The following is a 22999-nucleotide window of genomic DNA, read 5'->3' as shown; positions in this document are numbered from 1 at the left end:
TATTGAATATCTTTTGATAAAATATTTTATATTAAATTGTAATTAAAATAGTATAATTCTATGATATTTTAAATCATTGTAAGATTATTAAATAATTAGTTTAAAACTTTATAATATTAATATTATATTAAAATCTTGAAACTTAAATTATATATGTTAAATATAATCAATTTTTTTTATTAGAAATTAAAATAATGTTTGAAGATTATAATACCAATATAAAATTATAATACTTATACTTAATATTAAAATACTGAATATATAAATTATTAAAATATTTATACTTAATATCCCAAACTTATTACTTCAAATTAATATTAATTATAAAAACTTAAAATATAATTTAAATATCTTTTATATATTACAATAAATCAATTATCTTTTTAAAACAATAGTAATTTAAAATCTTAAAGTATTTATATAGATTATTATATTAGAAACAAAGATATTATCTTTTATTCAAATTTAGACAATATATTATAATTTACAGATTATTATAAATAGTAAATTAAATCTTATTAATAATTTTCAAGTACAATATAATTTAAATGAATTTAATTCCTTTTAAGATAAATTAATTATTATAAAATAAATTAATTAAAGAAAATTTCCTATTTTAACTAAATCTTATTAAAGAAAATCTAAAAATATAAAATTGCACCATGGCGCCAACTACTAGTGCATCAACCGCCATAAAGAAGGGGTATCTCTAATTTAAGGAGATATATCTAATTCTCTATTCTTAAGATTTATTATATTAAGAAGATACATACCAATAGTCATAAGAATTATAAATTAGAATATAAAGTATACTTATACTTTATATTTACAGTAATATTTATATTTCTATTGGAATAATATCAAGGTCTCCAATTATTAAATGAAATTTCAATTTCACAAAAAAAAGTTATATAATAGTTAATTCATGTTAGATACATAAGATCACTGAGAATAATCTTACCAATGACTAATTTAGATGTACAAGAGTTTGATAATAACATGCAAGATAATGAACATAGAAGTAAGATTTTAAATAACGAAGATTCAACTTTGAATAGTTCAGATAAACATATACATTCATATAAAAGTAGATTTTCTACGACAGAAAAGAAATGTCTTGAAGAAATGAATAATATGTTATTAAAAAGTTCTTATAAATATGCCCCGATAGATTCAACAACTGATAAAGAAATTTCATCAACAAATTGGAGTAGAGAAGAAATAGCATTATTTTGTTTAAGAAGTTATGGAAATGATGTAGAGCAAGCTTGTAAATCTTATAAAGCATTTACTACACTTAGATATATATATAATATAACAAAAAGTTTTGATTTATCTGTATGTAATCCCATAATTGTATCACAACTTAAGAGTGGGAAAATTACAATATTAGATAAATTAGATCTTCATGGAAGAGTAGTAATAATGATTAATTTACATTATAAGAAACATGATATAAGTCCTGTAGACCAAATTACTGCTCTATTTTTATTTATTACAGAAATAATAATGAGGGAAAACCCTTTTTCAAAACCAGCACAAAGTAATGGTATGATTTTATTAGTTAACTCTAGGAAAACTAGACAATGGGAATTCAAACTTGATATATGTCTAAGATTATCAAAGATATTATCTAATTACTTTCCAATTAGACTTGGACAAATTCTAATATTTAGACCACATAGAATTGTAAAAATGGTTTTCAAGGTTATTTTCTTAGTTCATGTAAATTTGAGAAGGAAGTTTCAGATAATTAATAAGTTATATGAATCACCTGGTTCAATAACAGAATTTGATGCTTTATCTCACTTTATAGATAAATATTATATTCCTACAGAATATGGTGGATATTATGAATTTGATTCGCATACGTTTTGGTCTGCAAAAATTCTTGAGTATAATCAAACCACTGTACAATATAATTTACAAGATAATAATGTTGAAACGCCAACTATAAATATTTTGAAAGCAATTGATTGAGAATATTAATGATATATTGGATTTATTAAATTGTACTTAAGAATATATTTAATTTTTTTTTTTAAATAAATGTATTATAAATGTGTTATTTCAGATTTTTTCCAATTCAATAGCCCAGTTATTTGAATCAAAATATATTTGCTTAATAGATATAATACTCTTATCTTCTGTTTGGGAATGATAAAGATTTATACCATGATTACATATATCTATTATTTCATACTCTTCAAAGAAATGGTAGTATCTTTGAAGTGGAATTAAATATCTCTCAGGATGTACGTGTATAATGTGTTTTTTATTATTAGATGAATTATAGGTTTTATATGGTGTAGTTAAAGACTTATGTGTAATTTCTTTATTATCTTGATCTATAATTACATTTCTTACATAATCATTATTTTTCTCATTTCCCAACTTTGAATACTTTTTTTGTAAGTGCCATGGTACTAGACTATCTTTTGATGTAACAGCTCTAACACCAACAGTATCAGCTACTTGATTCCATGACCATACATATATAAGAATCTTTCCACCACTTTTTTTAGCACATCTGATTAATTCAGAAACAGCCTGAATTCTCCTTTCACTATTAGAAAGGTGATGAATTACTGCAATACATATAATTCCATCAAAAATATGAGATCTGATATTAAGTTGAGTACAATCATCTATAAATAATGCTGAAGAAGAATTTTTTGTTTTTGCGATTTCAATCAATGATTTACATCTATCGACACCTATTAAAAATATATTTAAATTTTTTGTACATTCAAGATATCTTCCATTTCCACATCCTACATCTAAAATAATAGAACCAGGTGAAAATGAAGCAAGAAAATTTTTTACTTTTGGCCACGGTATGCTTCTAGTATGTGAAAAGTGTTCTGCCATAGTTTCATATACATCATGAACATACTTTGATTCTAATAATTCATAATTTATTGATAACATATTATCACTTTTATCAATAGTATCAGGAAATACCTCTTTAACTGGCTTACACTGTTTATCTGAAGGTTTTATATTAATTATAACATTACTTTTTTTATATTTCTTTACCATATATATTCAGAATAAAATAGGAATCTCTTTTCTTCTTATCTATAATAGAATACAAATATTAAGAAATGAGATTCCAAATATAGGAAACATTTAAGTATTATCAGCGCGTAGGAATAGTTATCCTAACATTACAATACAACCTCAAGATCTATGAAAACAGTAATATTGTGAATAGGTGCAATATGATATTACAAAGAAAAAAAGCATATGTTATAAAGTTGAGATCCTGTATTAACTAAAGAAAGTTACTTTCTGTATCAAATGATAGATAGCTAGGATTAACACGAGAATTCCGACGTTTAGTAAAGTTGAGTTCTAACTTTTTATCTTGTAGACCTTGTGTATCTAAATGAACATTCTGTCTCTTAGAGTTTTTATTTAGTGATTCCTTATCTATATCTTTAAATTCTTTGACTTGTATATGATTAAGTTCATATGAAGAAGTTTTTGAGTCACTTTTTCTATTATTATTAAGATTAGAAGTACTAAGTGAAAAGAGTTTGGGAGCAACTTCATTCAACCATTCGGGTTCTACAGATGTAACTGTATTCATATATTCCTTAACTGTAACAATAACTTCATGATATACTATATAGTCAGGTATATATCCACAATTGTATAATGAACTAGATGGATGTAAATAAGCAGGCATAGATGTTCTTAGATTTACATATTCACCTATACCTCTAATTTTAGCACTATTATGAAAACAACCACTACAGATTGATTTACGTACATTATCCCACTTCTTAATATCTAGAGTTGGTTCTAAAGATGTAGATATTTCATGAGATTCTATTATCAAATTATTATATTTATTTGAAATTCCTTTCTGAATTAAATAAGGATCTTTCATTACATTTAAATATAATTCCTTAATTTGATAGAAAACATCTTGTGCCTTCTTTAGAGCTTTGTGATGAAGGAAATGTTTTTCACACCATTTAGGATTATAATTATGACGTTTCCATTGTAAATATACATTAAGAAGGGTTAAATGGTCACTTTCTGGTACTACAAATTTTTCTCTAGTAGCATCACTTTCTTCTTCCCTACCTCTTGGTCTAAAAAATATTGTTGGAACAGATAAAATAGCTACAATAACAATAATTTCAGAAATACAATTTAATTCTGAAGCAGTTATAAGGGTTTTTGCTAATGGTGGATCCAGAGGAAATTTAGCCATCAAATTTCCAATATTTGTAAGATTTCCATCATCATCTAAAGCTCCTAAAGACCATAATTGATACAAAGAAGTTAATATTGAAGATTCTGAGGGAGCATCCATAAATGGGAAACTTAATATATCATTAAAACCTAGTGTTTTTAAAAGAAGAACAACATTTGCTAAATTTGTTCGTTGTATTTCAGGTATATTTGATGTTAACATTTCACCTAGAAATGCCTTTTCAGTATACATTCTATAACATATACCTGGAGCTGTTCTTCCAGCTCTGCCACTTCTTTGTTGTGCATTAGCTTGACTTATTGGGACTACTTGTAGACTATCCATACCTATTTTAGGATTATAAACTTTTACTTTACAAAAACCACAGTCAATGACAAAACGAATTCCTTGTAGAGTTAAGGAAGTTTCAGCAATATTTGTAGCTACAATAACCTTTCTGTATATACTCGGTTGAAAAATTTTAATTTGTAAATCAGATGGTAGTTGTGAATATATAGGTAGAACTAAAAGAGGAGATACTCCATCTTCTACTAAAAAACTCATTTTTTCTGCAATAAGCCAACATGTAGCTTCAATATCTTCTTGTCCAGTCATAAATATTAAAATATCACCTCCATTAGAAATTTCTTCACTATTACCACTTTTTTGCAAGTTACATCTCATATCTGAACAATGAATCTGTAAGCATTGTCTAACAACAGACTCAATGTAATCTTCAGATTGAGTACGGAGATATTGGATAGTAACAGGAAATGTTCTTCCAGGTATTTCAAATATTGGAGCTCTTCCAAAAAAGTTGGAAAATTTATCAGAATCCATTGTAGCTGAAGTTACAATTAATCTAAAGTCTCTACGTCTACGTAGTATACTTTTAAAAATACCAAATAATACATCAGTACTTAGACTTCTTTCATGTGCCTCATCCATTATTACTACACTATAGCGTTCCAATTCAGGATCAGTCAAACTTTCTCTCATTAGCACACCATCAGTCATATATTTTATTACAGTTTCTTTGCTAGTAAGATCTTCAAAACGGATAGTATATCCAACTTTTGTTCCCAATTTCACATTCATTTCCTCTGATACACGTTTAGCTACGCTGACAGCTGCTACACGCCTTGGTTGAGTACAAGCTATTATTCCATAATTACTATATCCTGCCTCATAAAGGTATTGAGTTAATTGTGTAGTTTTCCCACTCCCAGTTTCTCCAACAACTACTACAATTGGATGTTCATAAATAAGATTTAAGAGTTCCTCTTTCATAGCAAATACTGGGAGTGTTTTTCTCACTTGTTGCATGTCTCTATATGAAGCTTTATATAACTCATTATTATCATTAATTTCTGCATTGTAATAATATTCAGAATTATATATAGAGGTATTAGTTTGCTTCACACTTTTATAATGTGAGTCTGAATTATACAAAGTAGACTTAGTACTATTATTTGAATATTGATTCTTATCCTTATTTGTAAGATTATCATGGTGCTTTTTATAGTCTACATCAAGGATTTCGTTGGTATCTATATTACTAGATTGTATATTAAGAGCCTCAGTATATCCTTTTCCATTATTTCTAGATATCTTTGAGTTATCCATAGAATGAGGTATATTCTTCATTCTACTATATACTTTATCTTTAGAATAAATATCAATGCCAACAAGAGTACCCATTTTAGATCCAGACAGTTCCCAAAATCGATGTTTCATATTATTCTTATCTTCCTGTTCTTTTAAATTTCTTAAAGTTGCACTCCCACGAGAAGCCTGTTTAGCTAAATCACTCGATAAGTCCTTTACTATTGAAATTGGATTCTCTAGATCATTACGTTGAAAGAGAGTTTCATGTCCTAGTAAAAATGGAGGAACTACACTATTTACAATTAAGTGGATTCTTTTATAGTTATCATCTGCAAGATCTGATACAAAAAACTCATCAGACTTTCCTATTAAGGTATTTATAGCCACAGCTCCAGAATGCCCCAAACGATTAAGTTCCCATCTTTGATTATCGACATTACCTTGATACCTCCTCAAGTTACCTTTGAAATTCTTCCCAAAACCTACAGACTGTCCTGAAAAATCTTGTGAAATACCTTCTATTAGTGAAATATGGTTATGTAGGAAACCTCCTACAGAATTCTCAAAGGAGTCATACCACATCCGTTCAATATCTTGTTCAGAAGCCCCCACCTCCATCAAACTAAAATCAAGTAAATTTCATATCACAATTATATAGTTAAGTTTCGTACTTGTTTCTCTAAAAATTCCAAAGTACAGTAAAATGGATATATTCATCGACCTTTACAAGCACAATTAAGTCTTTGGTTAAGCGCCCAACTATGTATTTGCACATCAAGAAGCGGTATCACTATATCTCATTTAAGAATTCCCTAATATAGGAGAATTAGTAGCTGTAGAGCATGTTGTATAGAGATTGTCACTATGATAAAACAACCCACTTTGCCTATGTAAGAATGTCAAGTTATTGTCCCCATGATCAAAGGTCATTACTACTTGTTTATTAGCTTCATCCTTCATTAACACATCATGATTCTGAGAGTTTGATACTTGGAGTGTTCCTACAGAGTTCATCTGTGTGTTTACCAATACAGCCTTATTAATATTATGTACTAAACTATTTTCATCCATATAACGTGAGTTAAATGGATAGAATATAGGTGAGCAATGGAATGAATGTGCTGGCGAATTTGTATTTGAACTGAAGGATGAATATGGCGATACAGGGAGTGAACTAGGAGAGGACAATATGAATGGATTCACTACACTTGGTTGGTTCATTCTTGAGTGCATTGCTATTAATGTGGAAACACGAATACCACTCAGAAGTTTTTCAGGAATAGTATGATGTCTGTGTATCAAAAGCATTCCCGAAAATGCCTTATCATATGAAATTCCTATTGGAGATTTACTGTTATGACTCTCCAAGGCATGAATATTCTCAATTGATAGAGAAATTACTCGCCGAATTAGCGGATCTAGATAAGGCATATAAGGTCTTATATCTGAGTCATAATCCAAAAGGCATAGATTAGTATACAATAATTGTTGATGGTTCGGAACCTGCAATACAGGATCTAGGCTGAATAGAATATGAATAAGGACACTCGCAGCAATTCTACTACCTGGAACAAGTAGATTGATTCCAGAGTACAGAGCTAATTCACTTGCAAACATTATCTTTTCAAATAATGCCCCATAATCAATTCTGTCTCTGACTCCTAAAACAGCCTGTCCAACAGTTGTATTAAGACCTATTTTGTTTATCCAGCATGTACCATTTCGGCAACAAGGATGAGTTTCAGTAAATTCAGATATCATCTGAATGTATGTACTACTCCATCCACTTGAACTTATATATGTGAAAGAAGCATACAATGCATCCACAAGATGCTTCAAACGAGACAAATAATGTAAGGTCATATGAGCTGGGGTCTTATTAAGGAGGGAAGGGCCTCCATATTTAGAAGTTTGTACGAGTAATTGGATCTGCATTTCTACAATATCTCGATTAGATCGAATAATTCCACTGCTTTGAACAAATCTATGTAATGGGGGTAAACCTGGACAATGACGTCTATCATGGCATTCTCCAAGGCATTCTCCTAAAGATGCAGCTGTTACTACAGCTGCTGCAAATGTCGCAGCTAAAGAACTACGATCTAATTTCTTTCTAGCAGATGGATCTTTTTCTAAGCAAAACATATACTGATCTATAAGGCCTGTAGCCAAATGAAAAGTACTTTTTTCCCAAGCTAAACGATGAGCCACATCACTTATCCAGCTCATTACCAATTGTCTTTGGTCCAATTGTAGAAAGCATCCTGATGAAGTATATACACTGTGATGTACTTGAGCCATCTTTTCACGTCTATACAAGTCTTCCCAATCCATAATACTCATGGTTAAAGATTCTTTTGGGAGAATATCTTGAAATCTCCCAGAAATCATCCAACGACGACATGATGATAAGGAACTGTTGATTTTTTGTGGTTTAGAATTGTTCACTTCTTCACACACATCATTAATATTCATATTTTAGTACTGAATAATTAGAGGAGGCTTCCTCCAATTTAAATATGATATTTGGAGTTTTCCAAAGGCACATACAAATATATGGATCTTTAACACTGTAATGGTTTCTTCGTCTGTTCTCCAAATTATGATTACAATAATTTATTTCATTGGCTACGCACTTGTCAGTTTCCGTATCTTTAAGAGGGGTTATTCGTATCCAAGTTTCTTTGGCGTCACGAAAAAAAGGTAGCAAGAAATGTACATGATACGCTGGATACCAGCTTCCCAAAAGCCTCACTCCCACCAAGTAGCACTTATGTCTCTAATACTCTTGCCGGATATTTAAACTTTGTCTTTATATAGCGAGCCTAATATAATTACGTATCTAATGCCTCCAAATATTACTCCTCACACATTGTGCATTCCAAGACAGTATCCAAATAGGCGCCAACATATATTACAAATTTAATTTGAGAAAGGTGGAATTTAATATATGGATTCTAGTAATTATACATATTATATCTCTATGTAACTATTGTCTCCTTTGGATTTATATGTATAAAGTTTATTTTTACTAAATATAAGATTTTGGATTTCCTACCATTCATTACTTTTTATTGTTACCTTATGTTTTATAAGCGTGGATTCTAAATTTGCAAGTATATTCAAATATTAAGATTTATATCAAAATAAGATATATCTAATTTTTTATTAGCTAACTAAAATTATCTGAGAGTTGTTGAATAATTATTTCTACTCTTTTCCTTGAGTATTTCATAATACTGAGAATACATGTTATGAAGGCATTTTGAACTTCAAGATCTTTGATTATACATCTAGCTACATATATACATATTGCAGTTGCAGCTAATGAAGGCCTTAATTTCAAAAACTTGCTTAATTTCAAGGCTTTAAGAGCGGTTTTATTGCAATTTCTCAATAACTTTTTATAATATTTACTAGGAAGATTAGCATCACTCTCTACTAAATGTGTTATGAATGAGAATGAAGATGGCACTTCAACCTGGAAATTTGATAAACTCCAAAGAGATACCTGCATATCATTTATATGCTTCTTCATTAAAGATAAGTGTTTCTTAGTTTTTATAAGTGCATCTGGTGGTTCATGAGACACCTGTCTCAATGAAAGTACATGTTCTAATAAAACTCTTATAGAAGGAGGTTCAATCTCTTCATAATTTGCTGCTAATGCTATACATGTTACTACAAATACTATTAATTTCCAATCAAGCTCCTTTTTCTTATAGTTTGAGGGCATTTTATTCATTAAATCGTCCCAATTTTTAATTCCAATATTCATTAAATATGTCCCTACATACATAGTTTGATGTGTTACCTTTGCATGTTCCATTGTATCTATCATATAGTTTTGTATTATATGGATATTTAAAGATGATAATGGAGATTTATGGAGGTTGAAGGGTTCCCATCTCTTAGCCTCTAGCTTCTTCATTGCAGTAATAAAGCTTCTGATCTGTCTCTGTTTGTATTGTGCTTCTTCTATATAGGTATCTGATTTCATTACTTTATTATATAGGATAATAAATTATTATGTAGTTTGAGAGATTGTAGTCATAGATTTCTAGTTCATCCCTAATCATATATACTTTACAACAGTGCACTTTTCTTTTTTTGTTAGTCGTTTGGGCTAAGAGTATTACATGTCTAGTGGACTTTTTGGCGCCACATATATTAAGCTTGAGTATTATTTTAGGTAAGGTTTTTATTCTAAATTAAATATCCAAGATGATAATTATATTCCCTGTACATCTAATATAAATAAATAATAAGATTATTAGATATAAATTCTAGTTTGTTTAATAATATGGGATATGAAATAGATATGACAGATTCCATCATTAATTCAAGGTCTAGCTTTGAAAACAAACTGAAAAATAGCTTAGGAACATTACAGAGAATGATGGCAAATCTAGAACAAGAAATAAGAACTGCTGAACAGCGTAAACTGTCTACAAAAGATGTAAATGGGTATAGAGAAGGTTTGAAACAGATATATGAGATTAGTAATAATATTGACAACTTATTACGAGACTGGAAGATTGAATTAACAGGAGACCCAGTGCAATATAATTTATCAAAAAGCACTTATGATAAATATCAACGTTTATATAATGCACAGATATCAGGAGTAGATGAGATCCATCGTAGAGCTAGTGAATTATTATGTAAAACTGGGGACTTTATAAATCCGAACAGTACAGCGGATCTAGTTCAAGATGATGATTTCGAGGATGATTTTGAAGGTGAATATAGTAATATACCATATAATGCAACTTCATACATATTAGATATTGGTAAAGAGACAGAACTTGACAACTATGGTATAACGTCATATGTGCATCAATTTAAAAATGTAGATACACAAATAGCTCAAGAGACAGCCATGGGGATTGGTCATATACAATCTCAAATGTATGAGGTTAGTCAAATTTTCCGAAATATTGCCTCTATAGTTAATGAACAGGGAGATACAATTCAAAATTTAGAGACTTCCATAGATAACACAGTTTATACTACTAAGCAAGCCATCAATGAACTTCGAAAAGCCTACAATTCAAGTAGTTATCGAATACCGCTATTAATGTCATATGGCTTGCCATTTTTCTTATTTTTGCTTTTAGTTTTGATCTTAATGTTATACTTTTTTATTTTGGCCTTTAAGAGATAAAGCGCTTTATTTGTATGGCATTTTCGTGGAATCTGTCTATTGAATCCCACGGGAAACTTAGAATATCTAATACTAGTTTTCCAGAAATTAAATATTAGATTATAAAGTAGACTAGAATGTACAGAATATTAACCACAATCTTAAGGAAAATATATCTTATTCCTTCAGGTAGTGGGTGGATGTCCATTTTATTATCCATAACAGGAAGTATAGTACTATTACCATTTGTTTATTTTGTGATAATATTGAGTTATATAGTGAAGTTTCTAGATAAATTATGGTATATCATTAGTTTCTTTTTATATATTGGGGATAGAGATACTTTATTGGAACCACTTAATGATTTAGATTACTTGATGTGGAGAACTTCTATGCATAGTCAGCCTCTTATAACATGTTTCTTTGTTATTGATAAGATACCATTTAAACAGATACAAAAGGTTTTAAGCAGTAGAATTAGATATAAAGATGCGTTTGGAGGTTTCTTAGATAACCAAAATCATATTAAGAATAATTCGCGTTTTTTTTGCATTGTAAAGAGGATTTTTGGTAGGCTTTGGTTCGTTTATGTAGATAAAAAATATAAAATTGAGGATCATATTTTGAATATCTCTCCAAAAGTTGCAAGGTTAATCTTAGATAATCCAAGTATGATAAATGATAACGAAAAAGAAAATGAATCTCTTATAGATGTTGTACATCTTTTAAATAATAGAAGTACCTATTATAATAGAAATGGTAATGTAGATATAGGCCCTTTATCTAGTGATGAAATGCGAAGATTTTATGGTTTATTATCTAACTCTGGTGGAAAGCAGCTTACAACTAAGAAACCGTTATGGAGAATTTTAGTTTTGGATAATGTATTATGGAAAAATAGAAATAGCAGTGTGATAATTGGGCAGTTCCATCATGTCATTGGAGATGGATCAACATTATCTCAATTTGTCATAAAGACAATTTTAGATAATGATGAGAAGTGTCCGAATATGAGTCATAATGCTCATGTCACTAAATCTGCTCAGTTTTGGCATAAGTGGATTAGTGGTCTTTTATGGGCATCCATTGCAGGTCCTGTAATTCTCCTTAGGGCATCTTTATTGACTCGTAAAGAAAGATCTTGGGAATATCCTACTGAATTTAGACCTCAAAGATCCTCTAATATTTGTTTAGCAGGTCCAATATGTATTGAACTTACAGATATTAATAAGGTGAAACATTTCCTTAACAACAGTATGAATAGAGATAATACTCAAGAAAATATGAGGTCAAAGAACTCTATAGATAATCCTAAAAGTAGAACTATTGAAAGCAAAAAAAATGAGATTTCAAAGCAGACACGGTTGAGTTTCTCTAAACGCATCACATTTAATGATATTATCTTATCATGTATAGCTAGTGGTTATATAAAGTATGTGAAACTTCATAGACAAGGTAGTGATAGCCCGGCTTCTACATTATGCTCTACTCCTGCATCAACATTTATATCTAGTCCTATTTCAAGATTTCAAATCAGGCATAATAATGATGAGATATCTGCAATTAAATCTTATTGCAAGCCTGCATACTCGACTAAATTTGACGATTTATCACCTTATTCATGTGTTTTATATAACGATAATAAAGGAAATTATTACTATTCCACTGAAGAAAAAGAATCAAATGCTTTAATAGCTCATAGTATTCATAATAATCAATTAAATGAGGATCTTTATCAAAGTTTTCATTCAAACCTAAATGTTGTTGTTACTACAAATAATAGAATTACTCCCCCAAGAAAGTTGGACAATGAATTTTCAATCATTGTACTACCAATACCAACATGCCCTATGGCCTCTCCCTCAGAAAGACTTAAATGTGTTTTTGAATCTCTTCAGGAATATCGCAAGACACCTTTACCAATTATTTTCATACGATATGTTCAATATACACTCTCATATTCACCTTGTGTTCTACTATCTTTATGGTATCCCCACTCAAAATCATGTTCATTGTATTATAGCTCTGTTCCTGGACCAACTGAACAATGCAATTTCCACAAGAAACAAATCCGTGATATGAGCTTTGCTTTACCTTTAACTGATAACATTGGCTTGGCTATATCCGTATTTTCATATAAAAATACAGTTTCTATATCAGCATCATGTGATACAAATTCTATTAGTAATCCAGATTTATTACTTTCTTGTATTAAAGAGTCATTTGAAGAGCTCCAATCTCATATAGAGATATAAAAACTAAAATATATTTCTGATAAAACAGAAGTTTCCATCAATATTTCTACAATTAATGGAAGATGTTTGTAATTCTTATCAATATCTTCTTAATATTCAATAAATAGTTCCAGATAAATCATTTATTTGATATATTTTAGACTATATTTGCAAAATTTAGTTAAGATTTAACAAGTTAGAAATATTTCAAGACTAAAATGGATGATTTTGAGAAATTATGAGTATTTTAAACTGAAAAATTTTGGAAATCTGTGATATATTCGTTAAATACACACAATTGAATAAGGTTACTTATATATCTTAAGGAATCTGAGTAGAAATAAAGTTCTGAATATAATGGAAGGTAGTTTTTTGATGCTACCTTTATATTTTGATAGTTTACTTCATCCTTATGACAGTTTACACATTTGAGATAATATATTTATAGGCCATGATACTAAAAAAAGCACTTTTATTATTGATAGTTCTTAGATATAGTGTGTACAGAACTTATTTTGAGCTTATTAGTATGTGATCTCAATGCAAGATTGAACTTTAAGGTAATATATACTATTGACTCTACATACTACAAAAGTTAAGAATTCAATATTTTTGAGATACTATATATTGAGAGGATCACAAGTATATACACTATATATTAGAATGTGTAGAAAAAAAGATGTAAAATTGATGTTTCTAAGGAATCTCTATTTGTTCAGATATAATTCTCTTAGAATGATATATCCCACCATATTTTGTAGTAAAAAATGAATTCTAATCGATTCTCCAACAGTCTCCAACCAAAAGGTGTTTTATTAATGAATTCTAAATCTGTGTATATGTAAATATATATATTAACTATATTGGGTATTTAGGCTATTACCTATAAATGTCTTTACAAAAGATCCACAACGTTGCAGTGCTTGATTAGAAATATCTTGATTAGTATTAGAATATATTATGCGTATTGTTTGACTTAGTACATCAATCAGTGAGATTGAAGATTGGCGAGTTTGCATCAATATTGGTTGCAAAGAAGCAATAAGATCAAAAAATACTCCAATAGAGTGAATATCAACAGAACTTGGGTTAAGTTGTATGGCCAGGCATATACCCTGAACTGAATTAACTTTTTCCATATCATTTTGGACAGATGTTAAAACATGGCATAATGCAACTAAACACCTTGGTAATTGAATCGCTACATTATTAGTGTATATTAGAGAAATACGACCTACAGTAATACTAGAATTAACTGCTAGGTTATCAGCTCCAAAAGTATTTGATTTTGGATGCAGAAGAATAACAATTAAAGATTCAAGAATACCATCTATGTAAGGAGTAATTATATTGACTGTATCATTATTTGAGTTAATAACTAATTCACCAATTGCCCATATTGCATTGTTAGCTGTTCCAGTGCAATTGTGATTTACATTTCTAGCAAGTACCCCAAAAATATTTGGTAATATTGGTTTTAGGAATTCCAGTTTATCATTAGAATATCTAGCAATATCCCCAACACAAGCAAATGCACTCTGCTGTATAGCAGGATATGAGTCACTTTGACAACAAAATGATAGAAAATCTGCAAATTTATACTTTATTAGATATTGAATACAATGAGAACCTGTAGCCTCAAGCATGCAACCAATAAGGTCCACAGTACATTCAATAGTATCACTCACTTCCAAAGAAGATGAGGTTCCAGACTTTAAAACAGTAATAGAGTTCACCATAAGATTTACTATACAATGTTCAATAATAACTTCACTATATTTAATTGCCTTGGATCTTAAAACACTCATAGTTTTGGCTAAGCAGTCCATAGATGATATCAAGCAAGGGTGATCAATATTAAAACTTTTCCACTTGCTTATAAATAGTGGTAGTAAATTATTCTCAAAGCTTGGGATATATACTGGAGAACCTACAGAGAAACATAGAGTAGCAATGGTATCACATAAAATTAACAAATTCCTATATTGGTATAGGTTTAAAGCTGTTGTTAACGTATTAACAATATCCTCCAAAAATGGAATTAATGACATATTCTGGGATGCCTCCTCTATAAAAGTTGCCATTGCTGAGCATGCAGCTTCCTCTACACGTTTATTTGGATCTAACATTTTGGTGAGTAAGGTACGGATGGTCTCTATAAGAATAGGCTGATCCTGCTGATGAGAAAGCCATAATGTAAATCTAGCTATACACCAGCATGATATACTTCTAAGTAAAGGTTTTGGATCATTAGACAATTTCAATAAGAATGTAATAACCTTGGATAAATAAGGTGCTAACCCCTTGATACAACCACGTGCAATGGCACCAAGAACAAGAACAGCACTTTCACGTACTTCCCAATTGGGATCTTGGAGTTTTTGTTCTATTTTTACTAGTAGTTCTGGAAGAATCTCATCACCATAAATTAAAGATATGTGATCAAGTGCTAATGCAGCTGCTTTACGAACTGTCCATTGATTGCCCCAAGCTCCAGTTTCAACTTCATCAACATCTTCATCGTTAACAGCAACACCTCCACGACTATAATGAAATCTAGGACCTACAGAATACTGATCATCCTCTATTTCATCTTCAAAGTGAGAAGGATCCATTTCTAAATAGTCAAAATCGGTAAATATTGCATTAACAAGGAGGCAATTTAACAGTTTTGGTAAAAAAGGTCGTAAAGCATCAATTCCCTTATTATTTCTTATATATATAGGCCAAAATTCTAAAGCTTCTAATCTTAGATTGTATGTATCTCCACCTCCATCAACACAGCATCCTATAATAAAATTAATAATTACATCTCTACTTGTTCCATCTAAAATTACATTGGGGTCATCCTCCATTACTCTTAAGATACCAATTACTACAAGGATCCTAATTTTCATATTACTGTCAGTAGCCAGGATTCCTATTATATTCCAATAAGTTGGAAACATGTCATTTAGTAATTGGCCTGTACTAAAAAGGTGATGCTGAGCATATAAAGTAATACATTTAAAACTTAGATGCACTGCAACTTCATTACCACTCAAGATACTATGCTTCCTCTCGCAAATGAGAAAGAGCTTAGGTAAAATAATTTTCCTAGAAACATCTAGAAATAGTTTAAAATCCTCCTCTCTAGAAGTTTGACACGAAGTTGAACATTTATTTACACAACTTAACTTATTTGTAGAACCCTCTCCCAATCCAGCCTCTATCTCATCTTCACATATCTTTATTAGGCAGTCTAAAGCTCCATCAATACTGTCTGGTGTTGCCAAATCTAGTAGTTGAGATAAGTAGTGTAGACATTCAGTTAATAATGCTGGACCTATATTTAAATTAATAAAGTTTGTGACAATTGTACCAGCAGTAGATCGAATCAATCTGTTTGGATCATTTAGAGCTGACAAGGCATTTTGTTTAATATACTCGAAAAATTGTGAAGATATAGGTAGACCAAATTGCAACAAGCAGTTCTTTAGAAGTAATCCTGCTCTTTGCCTAACTTCGACATTTTCATTATTCATGCAAGCAAATATCAATGCAAAGTAGCACGAGGCATCAGGCACAGTCGTAATAAAAGTATTCAATGTATTTGTCACTTGTAGTTGTATAGTACTATCTGGGGATTCTGCCTGTTTAAGTACATTTAAAATTTCTTGACAACGATTTATATCGTATTGCCAATTTGAAGACATTTCATAACAAATTTAACGCACTTTCAATCCACTATTATGTCCTAATAATGAAGTGTCAATTCTAAGAAACTGCCGAATTAGTAATGCAGATAGTAATAAACATAAAAATAGAAGATATTTATGAATATTTTCTATTCTTTATTTTTTACATACACAATCCTTTAGGTCTAAGTGGGATGTCTTGTCTTCGACAGCAAAACATCAGGATCTCAATAGAAAATTTATGTAAGTATTAGGGAAGCATCTTATTTGAGTAGAAATGAAATATTAGATGTCAAATTAAACATAATCACAAGGGTTTTCTTAATAAATTGTTAATGCTATACTAAAAAAAAGACATTGAGGAAAATTAATAATATTAGAGTAATATCAAGGATATTATAAGGACAGTATGATATTTACTACAAGTCACATTGTTCCCAAAGGGGTATATAATTCATGATGAAAAGAGGTCATACGAAGTAATCTGAGAAGTACTTTGATATTCCAGAGCAAAGGGAAATTGAAGAAATATACTTTCTGCGTATACCATTTTAGCGGTAAATATTTTGATAGACTTATTGCCGTCATAATTTTCATCTGGTGTCTCAAGTGAGACAGCACTAGTAAAATAACTTTAACCTAGTGCACTTGCAGAAGTTTAGAATTCACGTCTACGTAGAAATAGTATACTAGGGAATACTTGAGGCGCTTTATTTTGGAATTGAGAAGTTTTATTATTTTGCATCAGGTCTTCGAATATTATTATAAAGTAGGGAATTTTGCACGGGGAAGATGGTGAAATATGCTGTAAAACCTGATACACCTGCAAAGTGTGTAATGTGTAAGGGTACAGATTTACGTGTAAGCTATAAAAATACCTATGAGACAGTTACAACAATAAAGGGAATGTACTTATTAGAGGCTAGAAGATACTTAGAAGATGTAATTGCCAAGCGACGTTGCGTTCCATTTAGAAGATACAATGGTGGTGTTGGAAGGACAGCAAAAGCTCGTGAGTTTAAATTAACTCAAGGTCGTTTCCCTCAAAAGTCCTGCAAAGTACTATTGGATTTGTTACAGAATGCTGAGAGTAACTGTGATATGAAGGGTTTAGATGTTGAAAGATTAATGCTTACCTCAGCTGTAATTACACATGCCCCATTTAATAGAAGAAGAGTTTTCCGTGCCTATGGTCGTATTACCCCTTTCAAGAGTCAACCATGCAACATCCAACTTATCTTTAAGGAGATAGAAGATGATGTAGAACAACCTAAATCTATTGGTCAGCATTCTGTTATCAAGTTAACAAAGAGACAACTGGCATCTAGGAAACTTCGTGTAGGAGCTAAACGCTAAGTAGGATTTTAATAAATTTTCTATTTATGTAAGTTTCTAGTATAAGTCAGTAGGATTTTAAGATTTTCATTTGCCTTAAAGATCTTAAATGCTGATTTCCTCTAAGACGTGTTGTGTTTCCCGCGGTGGGATTAACTAGAGACAAGTAGTGTGTTATCAATGTAAATGAACTTTTGCTTTTGAGGAATCTAGGTTATACATTATATTGAGATAGAATATTTCATTGGATATATATAGTTTATTAATACTTATATAATTTCCCAGAGGAATATTCTTTAATCTGAGTATATCTACTTTTGACTTTGAGAGCATAAAGGTAGATAAGACATCTAAATTGTTTCTAAATACCTTTAGCAACTGAATTTCTGAATAAAATGACGGGAGAATCAAGCAAATTTGCAGATAATTCCAATACAAATGTTAAAGAATGGCAAGACTTTGATTATAATTGTGGCCTGAACAAACCTTTCTATCTAACCACTGCCATAAATTATATTAATGGAGTACCACATATAGGACATGCATACGAGATTATTGTATCAGATGCTATTGTCAGAATTGCCAGGATATTTGGATACAATACTAGATTCATGACTGGTACAGATGAACATGGTCTGAAGAATGCAACAGTTGCATCTAATAATAATATGACACCTAAGGAATTATGTGATTTAAATGTAATTAAATTCAAAGAGATGAATAAGAAACTAAACATTTCAACTGATAGATTTATAAGAACTACGGATAAGGACCATTACAAAGCTTGTGAAGAAATTTGGAAACGTTGCATGGATAGTGGTGATATTTATTTAGGAATTTATACAGGATGGTATAGCATCAAAGAAGAAACATTTGTTACTGAATTAGAGGCTAAAATGACGAATTACCTAGATAGTATAACAGGTACTCCACTAGTTAAGATGGATGAACCTTCTTATTTTTTCCGTTTAACCAAATATTTACCTAGTGTACATGCTCATATTTTGGAAAATCCGAACTTTATCCAACCTGAAATATTAAGAGACAATATTCTTTCTAGATTAGATAATATGCAAAATCCAGCAGATCTATCTATAAGTAGAATCACTTTCTCTTGGGGTGTACCAGTTCCAAATGACCCTCAACATGTTATGTATGTGTGGTTTGATGCATTGACCAATTACATAACAGGTCTTAATTGGCCAAATGAAGATAATGAACTTTGGAAGACTTATTGGTCAAATACTATCCATATCGTTGGTAAGGATATTGCTTGGTTTCATTGTATTATCTGGCCTGCAATGTTAATGAGTGCTAATATTCCATTACCCAAAACAATTTTTGGACATGGGTTTGTTACAGCTTCAGATGGTAAGAAGATGAGCAAAAGTTTAGAAAATGTTGTAGACCCTTTAGAACAAATAGAACTAGTTGGGACAGATACTTTTAGATATTATATTTGTAGAGAAGGTAAATTTGGATATGATTTTAAATTTAATACAACATCTATAGTTGATTATCATAATGGAGAATTGGCAGATTCATTTGGAAATCTTGTTTCACGTACTACTAATTTAGCTCACAAGTTCTGTGGTGGCATTGTTCCTGCTAAATTATGTAGTTCAAAAATTTCAAAACCATTTTGTCCCAAAGGTGTATTAGAAAGATATGGCTATAGTTGGAATAAATACAGACTTGAGGAATGTGCACAGATATCTATGCATACATGCAGAGAGGTTAACAAATTCCTTACAGATAATGCTCCATGGAATAAATCAAATGATTTAACAGATGAAGATCGTATTGAAATTATTCGTATAGTACTTGAAAGTATCTATTACCTAGCTCACTTGATGGCTCCGTTCACACCAAATGCTTGTGAACAAATTTCTTCACGTTTAGGAACTCCTCTAACAATTATTCCTCTACTAGATACAGATTTTAATAATTTGAAGCAAGGCACACCATTGACAATTGGTAACCCATTGTTTATTAAAATATCATCTAAATCTAAAAAATTATTAGGAAATACTAACTCCAATGAGGAGTATAAAAAAGTGTTGTAATGACAGTAATAATGAAATATCCAATAAGTATTGTTAATTAGGGGTTAAACTTGAAATACTTAGTGATGTATCGCATCATTAATTCTTTGTAAATAAATGAATTTATAAATACTTCATATTACGATCTAGTCAGGTGTATAAATTCGATATTAATAGACGATTAAACTTTTTCCTAAGTAAATTTACTCAAGATTATCACACTATCCAAGTTAAAATTGAAATCAAACATACTTCTTTATATAAGTTATATTAAGATAATTTAGTTCCCTAAATGAATCTATCAGTGCATCGCAAATATCCATAAACTATTCTAAAGTCTGTTGGCATAGCGGACAGACAGCACTTCTTAAAAGCCAAACATCTATACATGACTCATGAAAGGAATGGTTACATGGCAAACATCGGATTAAATCTGAACAACTGAAGTCAGTTAAACAAATAATACAACTGTCCTGTATATTTCGATCATTTGTTTTTTTGTTTAAAATTTCTTCCTGCTCTTTCTCATATATCCACTCTGAATAAGTCTTTACAGGAAGCATCATAAGCTTGTCAAGAGTAAAGGATTTGGTCTTATTGCCTGGATATTCAAGATGTGAAGTTGATAATGGGAAGGTTAAGTAAAAAGTTGCTAGTAAAAGTATAATTCTTAAGGTACAAAAAAGCATGATTAATAAATAAAATGGCCAGATAGTAGATTTAATATCTACTGAGGATAAATTTGCAAATATTCTCTGAACACTATCGGATAATAAAGAATATGTTCTACGATGTAACCATGATATTATCAAGGAGTCACTTTCATATATTTCATTTACCTGCGTTTGAGAGTTAGAAACATTCAATATCCAATAAAACCCTATTGTAAACCAAATATAATATATAACAGATAATATTTTCCCTCTTTTCCAAGCTTCGGAGTCAGTTAATTTCTTGATAGACTGTAGTATATATGTAATTCTAGTATTTGGTCCAATTGGCTGTTTACCGAGAACCTTTATGTAGTATATTCTACAAATAGCCTGAATAATTTGTAATATAGCATGAATTAATAGCCATATAGAAAGATATTTACTTGTTTTAATACATTGAGACTGATATATTACTAGAAATGCAATGGTCAAAGTGCCAAGTGTCATGAATGATATGGCACCTATTCTTAACATATAATGTAAAAACCATGTAGTTTTTTCAGGATAGTGATATACTAACTGAATTAGTGCATTTTCTCTAGCAATAGGTTGATAAATACTTCCCATACCATAGTTCCTAATGCCTCGATTGCTATCTAATTCTATACTAGTTAGTTCTGTAGATATGGGGATATGCTGACTATTTGCACTAACACCTGTCAATAATATACCAAGTTTTAAATACTTGGTATACCATAGATTCAATTTCTGCCTTCCAATCATTATTTTACGCAAAAAATCCCTTGCATGTAACAATAATGAAAGTTCAACCTTTTGTCTAAATTTTAAACCAGCCACATAAAATAGTTGGTGGATGTACATAAGGCCATACTGCTCTATCATCTATCATATAATGCCATGTACTATACCTTCTGTACTAGAAGTTATGAAACTCTGGTACCCTTATGTATCTAATATCTATCAGTCTACTTATTCAATAGTAAAGCCATAAATCTGCAGAAATATGTCTAGTCTTAACGTAAAATAAATAATACTTTATCCAACTATTAGGTATACAATATTTATCTATCTTTGACTTGTTAGATATTTTGTTATCAGTACTATTATATTATGAAATACATGAATTTTTATTACTTTATCATACATACATGTCTTGTCTTAATAGTTCAAGGCGGTCTTTAATGACCGCTTAATGTGTGGTACCTGCAAAGTATCCATATTTAGGCGGTACTTGAGAGTACTACAAGACGTAATAACTGGGACGGCGTCTCAATCTAATAAATATAGTAATACCTCTCTACCTATATAAAATTCAGTAATAAGCTGTATATACACTTGTTTACAGATAAATATATTTAGTATATAACTCAACTAGATAGTATTCTACTAGACTACAATATAAAAGGAGTTTACAAGTAACTGTAATATAAATAACAGTAGCGGTTTTTAATAGTATAGACTAGCCGGGAACTACTGGTTAAAAAAAAGGTAGTAATTTGGTACATAAATTTGTTTATATAATTATATACAGATGGCCGAGAGAGTCACTTATCGCCGACGTTGTAGATACAATACTACCTCAAATAGAGTTCGTATTGTAAAGACTCCAGGAGGTAGAAATCTTGTGCAGAATATTGGTAAAGTCTATTCAAGGCCAAAGTGTGGTGATTGTAAGAGGCCATTACCAGGCTTACCGGCTTGTTCTCCTTATGAACTTAAACATCTGAAGAGGTGTGAACGTACAATATCTAGAGCTTATGGTGGCTCAAGATGTGCTAGCTGTGTACGTCAAAGGATATTGAGAGCCTTTTTACTTGAAGAACAGAAGGTTGTCAAGAGTGTTATTGCTGAGAAAGAGCAACAAAAGAAAAGTGTAGAGGAGAAATTAAAAGTTAAGAAGTCTGCTAGTAATAGTTCGAAGCAATCAGGAACTTCGAAGAAGAAGTAAATTTTAGATACTTTTTAAACTCTTAGTCAACTTTTTCTATTTTAAGATTACTTAACTAATTTAGATATTCAATTATATTTATATGGTACATTCAAATATATCTCACATTAAGATAATGGAAA

The 22999-nt window shown here is 30.3% G+C and overlaps 12 protein-coding genes across 12 annotated transcripts, besides 7 other annotated features; 6 read left to right on the top strand and 6 right to left on the bottom strand.

Annotated features, from left to right (window-relative positions):
• Window positions 1–283: part of a sequence feature (AT_rich) that runs on past the window's edge.
• Window positions 284–308: 25 nt separating this feature from the next.
• Window positions 309–503: a sequence feature (AT_rich).
• A 3-nt stretch (window positions 504–506) lies between these two features.
• Window positions 507–635: a microsatellite.
• Window positions 636–963: 328 nt separating this feature from the next.
• Window positions 964–1980, top strand: CMU_006260 (CRAL/TRIO domain-containing protein; the record flags this gene model as incomplete). The annotated part of the gene is made up of 1 exon (XM_002142016.1): window positions 964–1980. The coding sequence occupies one exon, from the start codon at window positions 964–966 to the stop codon at window positions 1978–1980; it is 1017 nt and encodes a 338-aa protein (XP_002142052.1).
• Window positions 1981–2021: 41 nt separating this feature from the next.
• Window positions 2022–2062: a sequence feature (AT_rich).
• Window positions 2063–2070: 8 nt separating this feature from the next.
• CMU_006250 (uncharacterized protein) lies at window positions 2071–3042 on the bottom strand (the record flags this gene model as incomplete). The annotated part of the gene is made up of 1 exon (XM_002142015.1): window positions 2071–3042. One exon carries the CDS (start codon window positions 3040–3042, stop codon window positions 2071–2073), a length of 972 nt encoding a protein of 323 aa, XP_002142051.1.
• Window positions 2719–2743: a sequence feature (AT_rich).
• Window positions 2998–3033: a sequence feature (AT_rich).
• Window positions 3043–3277: 235 nt separating the features above from the next.
• On the bottom strand, window positions 3278–6436 carry CMU_006240 (pre-mRNA-splicing factor ATP-dependent RNA helicase PRP16, putative; the record flags this gene model as incomplete). Its single annotated transcript, XM_002142014.1, has 1 exon — window positions 3278–6436. One exon carries the CDS (start codon window positions 6434–6436, stop codon window positions 3278–3280), a length of 3159 nt encoding a protein of 1052 aa, XP_002142050.1.
• Window positions 6437–6619: 183 nt separating this feature from the next.
• On the bottom strand, window positions 6620–8293 carry CMU_006230 (uncharacterized protein; the record flags this gene model as incomplete). The annotated part of the gene is made up of 1 exon (XM_002142013.1): window positions 6620–8293. The coding sequence occupies one exon, from the start codon at window positions 8291–8293 to the stop codon at window positions 6620–6622; it is 1674 nt and encodes a 557-aa protein (XP_002142049.1).
• Window positions 8294–8990: 697 nt separating this feature from the next.
• CMU_006220 (uncharacterized protein) lies at window positions 8991–9818 on the bottom strand (the record flags this gene model as incomplete). Its single annotated transcript, XM_002142012.1, has 1 exon — window positions 8991–9818. The coding sequence occupies one exon, from the start codon at window positions 9816–9818 to the stop codon at window positions 8991–8993; it is 828 nt and encodes a 275-aa protein (XP_002142048.1).
• A 249-nt stretch (window positions 9819–10067) lies between these two features.
• Window positions 10068–10104: a sequence feature (AT_rich).
• A 17-nt stretch (window positions 10105–10121) lies between these two features.
• On the top strand, window positions 10122–10985 carry CMU_006210 (SNARE domain-containing protein; the record flags this gene model as incomplete). Its single annotated transcript, XM_002142011.1, has 1 exon — window positions 10122–10985. One exon carries the CDS (start codon window positions 10122–10124, stop codon window positions 10983–10985), a length of 864 nt encoding a protein of 287 aa, XP_002142047.1.
• Window positions 10986–11101: 116 nt separating this feature from the next.
• CMU_006200 (uncharacterized protein) lies at window positions 11102–13219 on the top strand (the record flags this gene model as incomplete). The annotated part of the gene is made up of 1 exon (XM_002142010.1): window positions 11102–13219. The coding sequence occupies one exon, from the start codon at window positions 11102–11104 to the stop codon at window positions 13217–13219; it is 2118 nt and encodes a 705-aa protein (XP_002142046.1).
• Window positions 13220–14052: 833 nt separating this feature from the next.
• CMU_006190 (HEAT repeat family protein) lies at window positions 14053–16893 on the bottom strand (the record flags this gene model as incomplete). The annotated part of the gene is made up of 1 exon (XM_002142009.1): window positions 14053–16893. One exon carries the CDS (start codon window positions 16891–16893, stop codon window positions 14053–14055), a length of 2841 nt encoding a protein of 946 aa, XP_002142045.1.
• Window positions 16894–17667: 774 nt separating this feature from the next.
• On the top strand, window positions 17668–18231 carry CMU_006180 (60S ribosomal protein L17, putative; the record flags this gene model as incomplete). Its single annotated transcript, XM_002142008.1, has 1 exon — window positions 17668–18231. The coding sequence occupies one exon, from the start codon at window positions 17668–17670 to the stop codon at window positions 18229–18231; it is 564 nt and encodes a 187-aa protein (XP_002142044.1).
• Window positions 18232–18605: 374 nt separating this feature from the next.
• Window positions 18606–20276, top strand: CMU_006170 (methionyl-tRNA synthetase family protein; the record flags this gene model as incomplete). The annotated part of the gene is made up of 1 exon (XM_002142007.1): window positions 18606–20276. The coding sequence occupies one exon, from the start codon at window positions 18606–18608 to the stop codon at window positions 20274–20276; it is 1671 nt and encodes a 556-aa protein (XP_002142043.1).
• Window positions 20277–20581: 305 nt separating this feature from the next.
• On the bottom strand, window positions 20582–21811 carry CMU_006160 (zinc finger, C3HC4 type domain-containing protein; the record flags this gene model as incomplete). The annotated part of the gene is made up of 1 exon (XM_002142006.1): window positions 20582–21811. One exon carries the CDS (start codon window positions 21809–21811, stop codon window positions 20582–20584), a length of 1230 nt encoding a protein of 409 aa, XP_002142042.1.
• Window positions 21812–22460: 649 nt separating this feature from the next.
• Window positions 22461–22877, top strand: CMU_006150 (60S ribosomal protein L34, putative; the record flags this gene model as incomplete). The annotated part of the gene is made up of 1 exon (XM_002142005.1): window positions 22461–22877. The coding sequence occupies one exon, from the start codon at window positions 22461–22463 to the stop codon at window positions 22875–22877; it is 417 nt and encodes a 138-aa protein (XP_002142041.1).
• Window positions 22878–22999: the final 122 nt, after the last annotated feature.

This window comes from Cryptosporidium muris, genomic scaffold (assembly GCF_000006515.1).
Source record: "Cryptosporidium muris RN66 scf_1106632354001 genomic scaffold, whole genome shotgun sequence".
In the NCBI taxonomy this organism is placed as follows: Eukaryota; Apicomplexa; class Conoidasida; order Eucoccidiorida; family Cryptosporidiidae; genus Cryptosporidium; species Cryptosporidium muris.
This window is presented reverse-complemented; position numbering and strand designations above follow the sequence as displayed.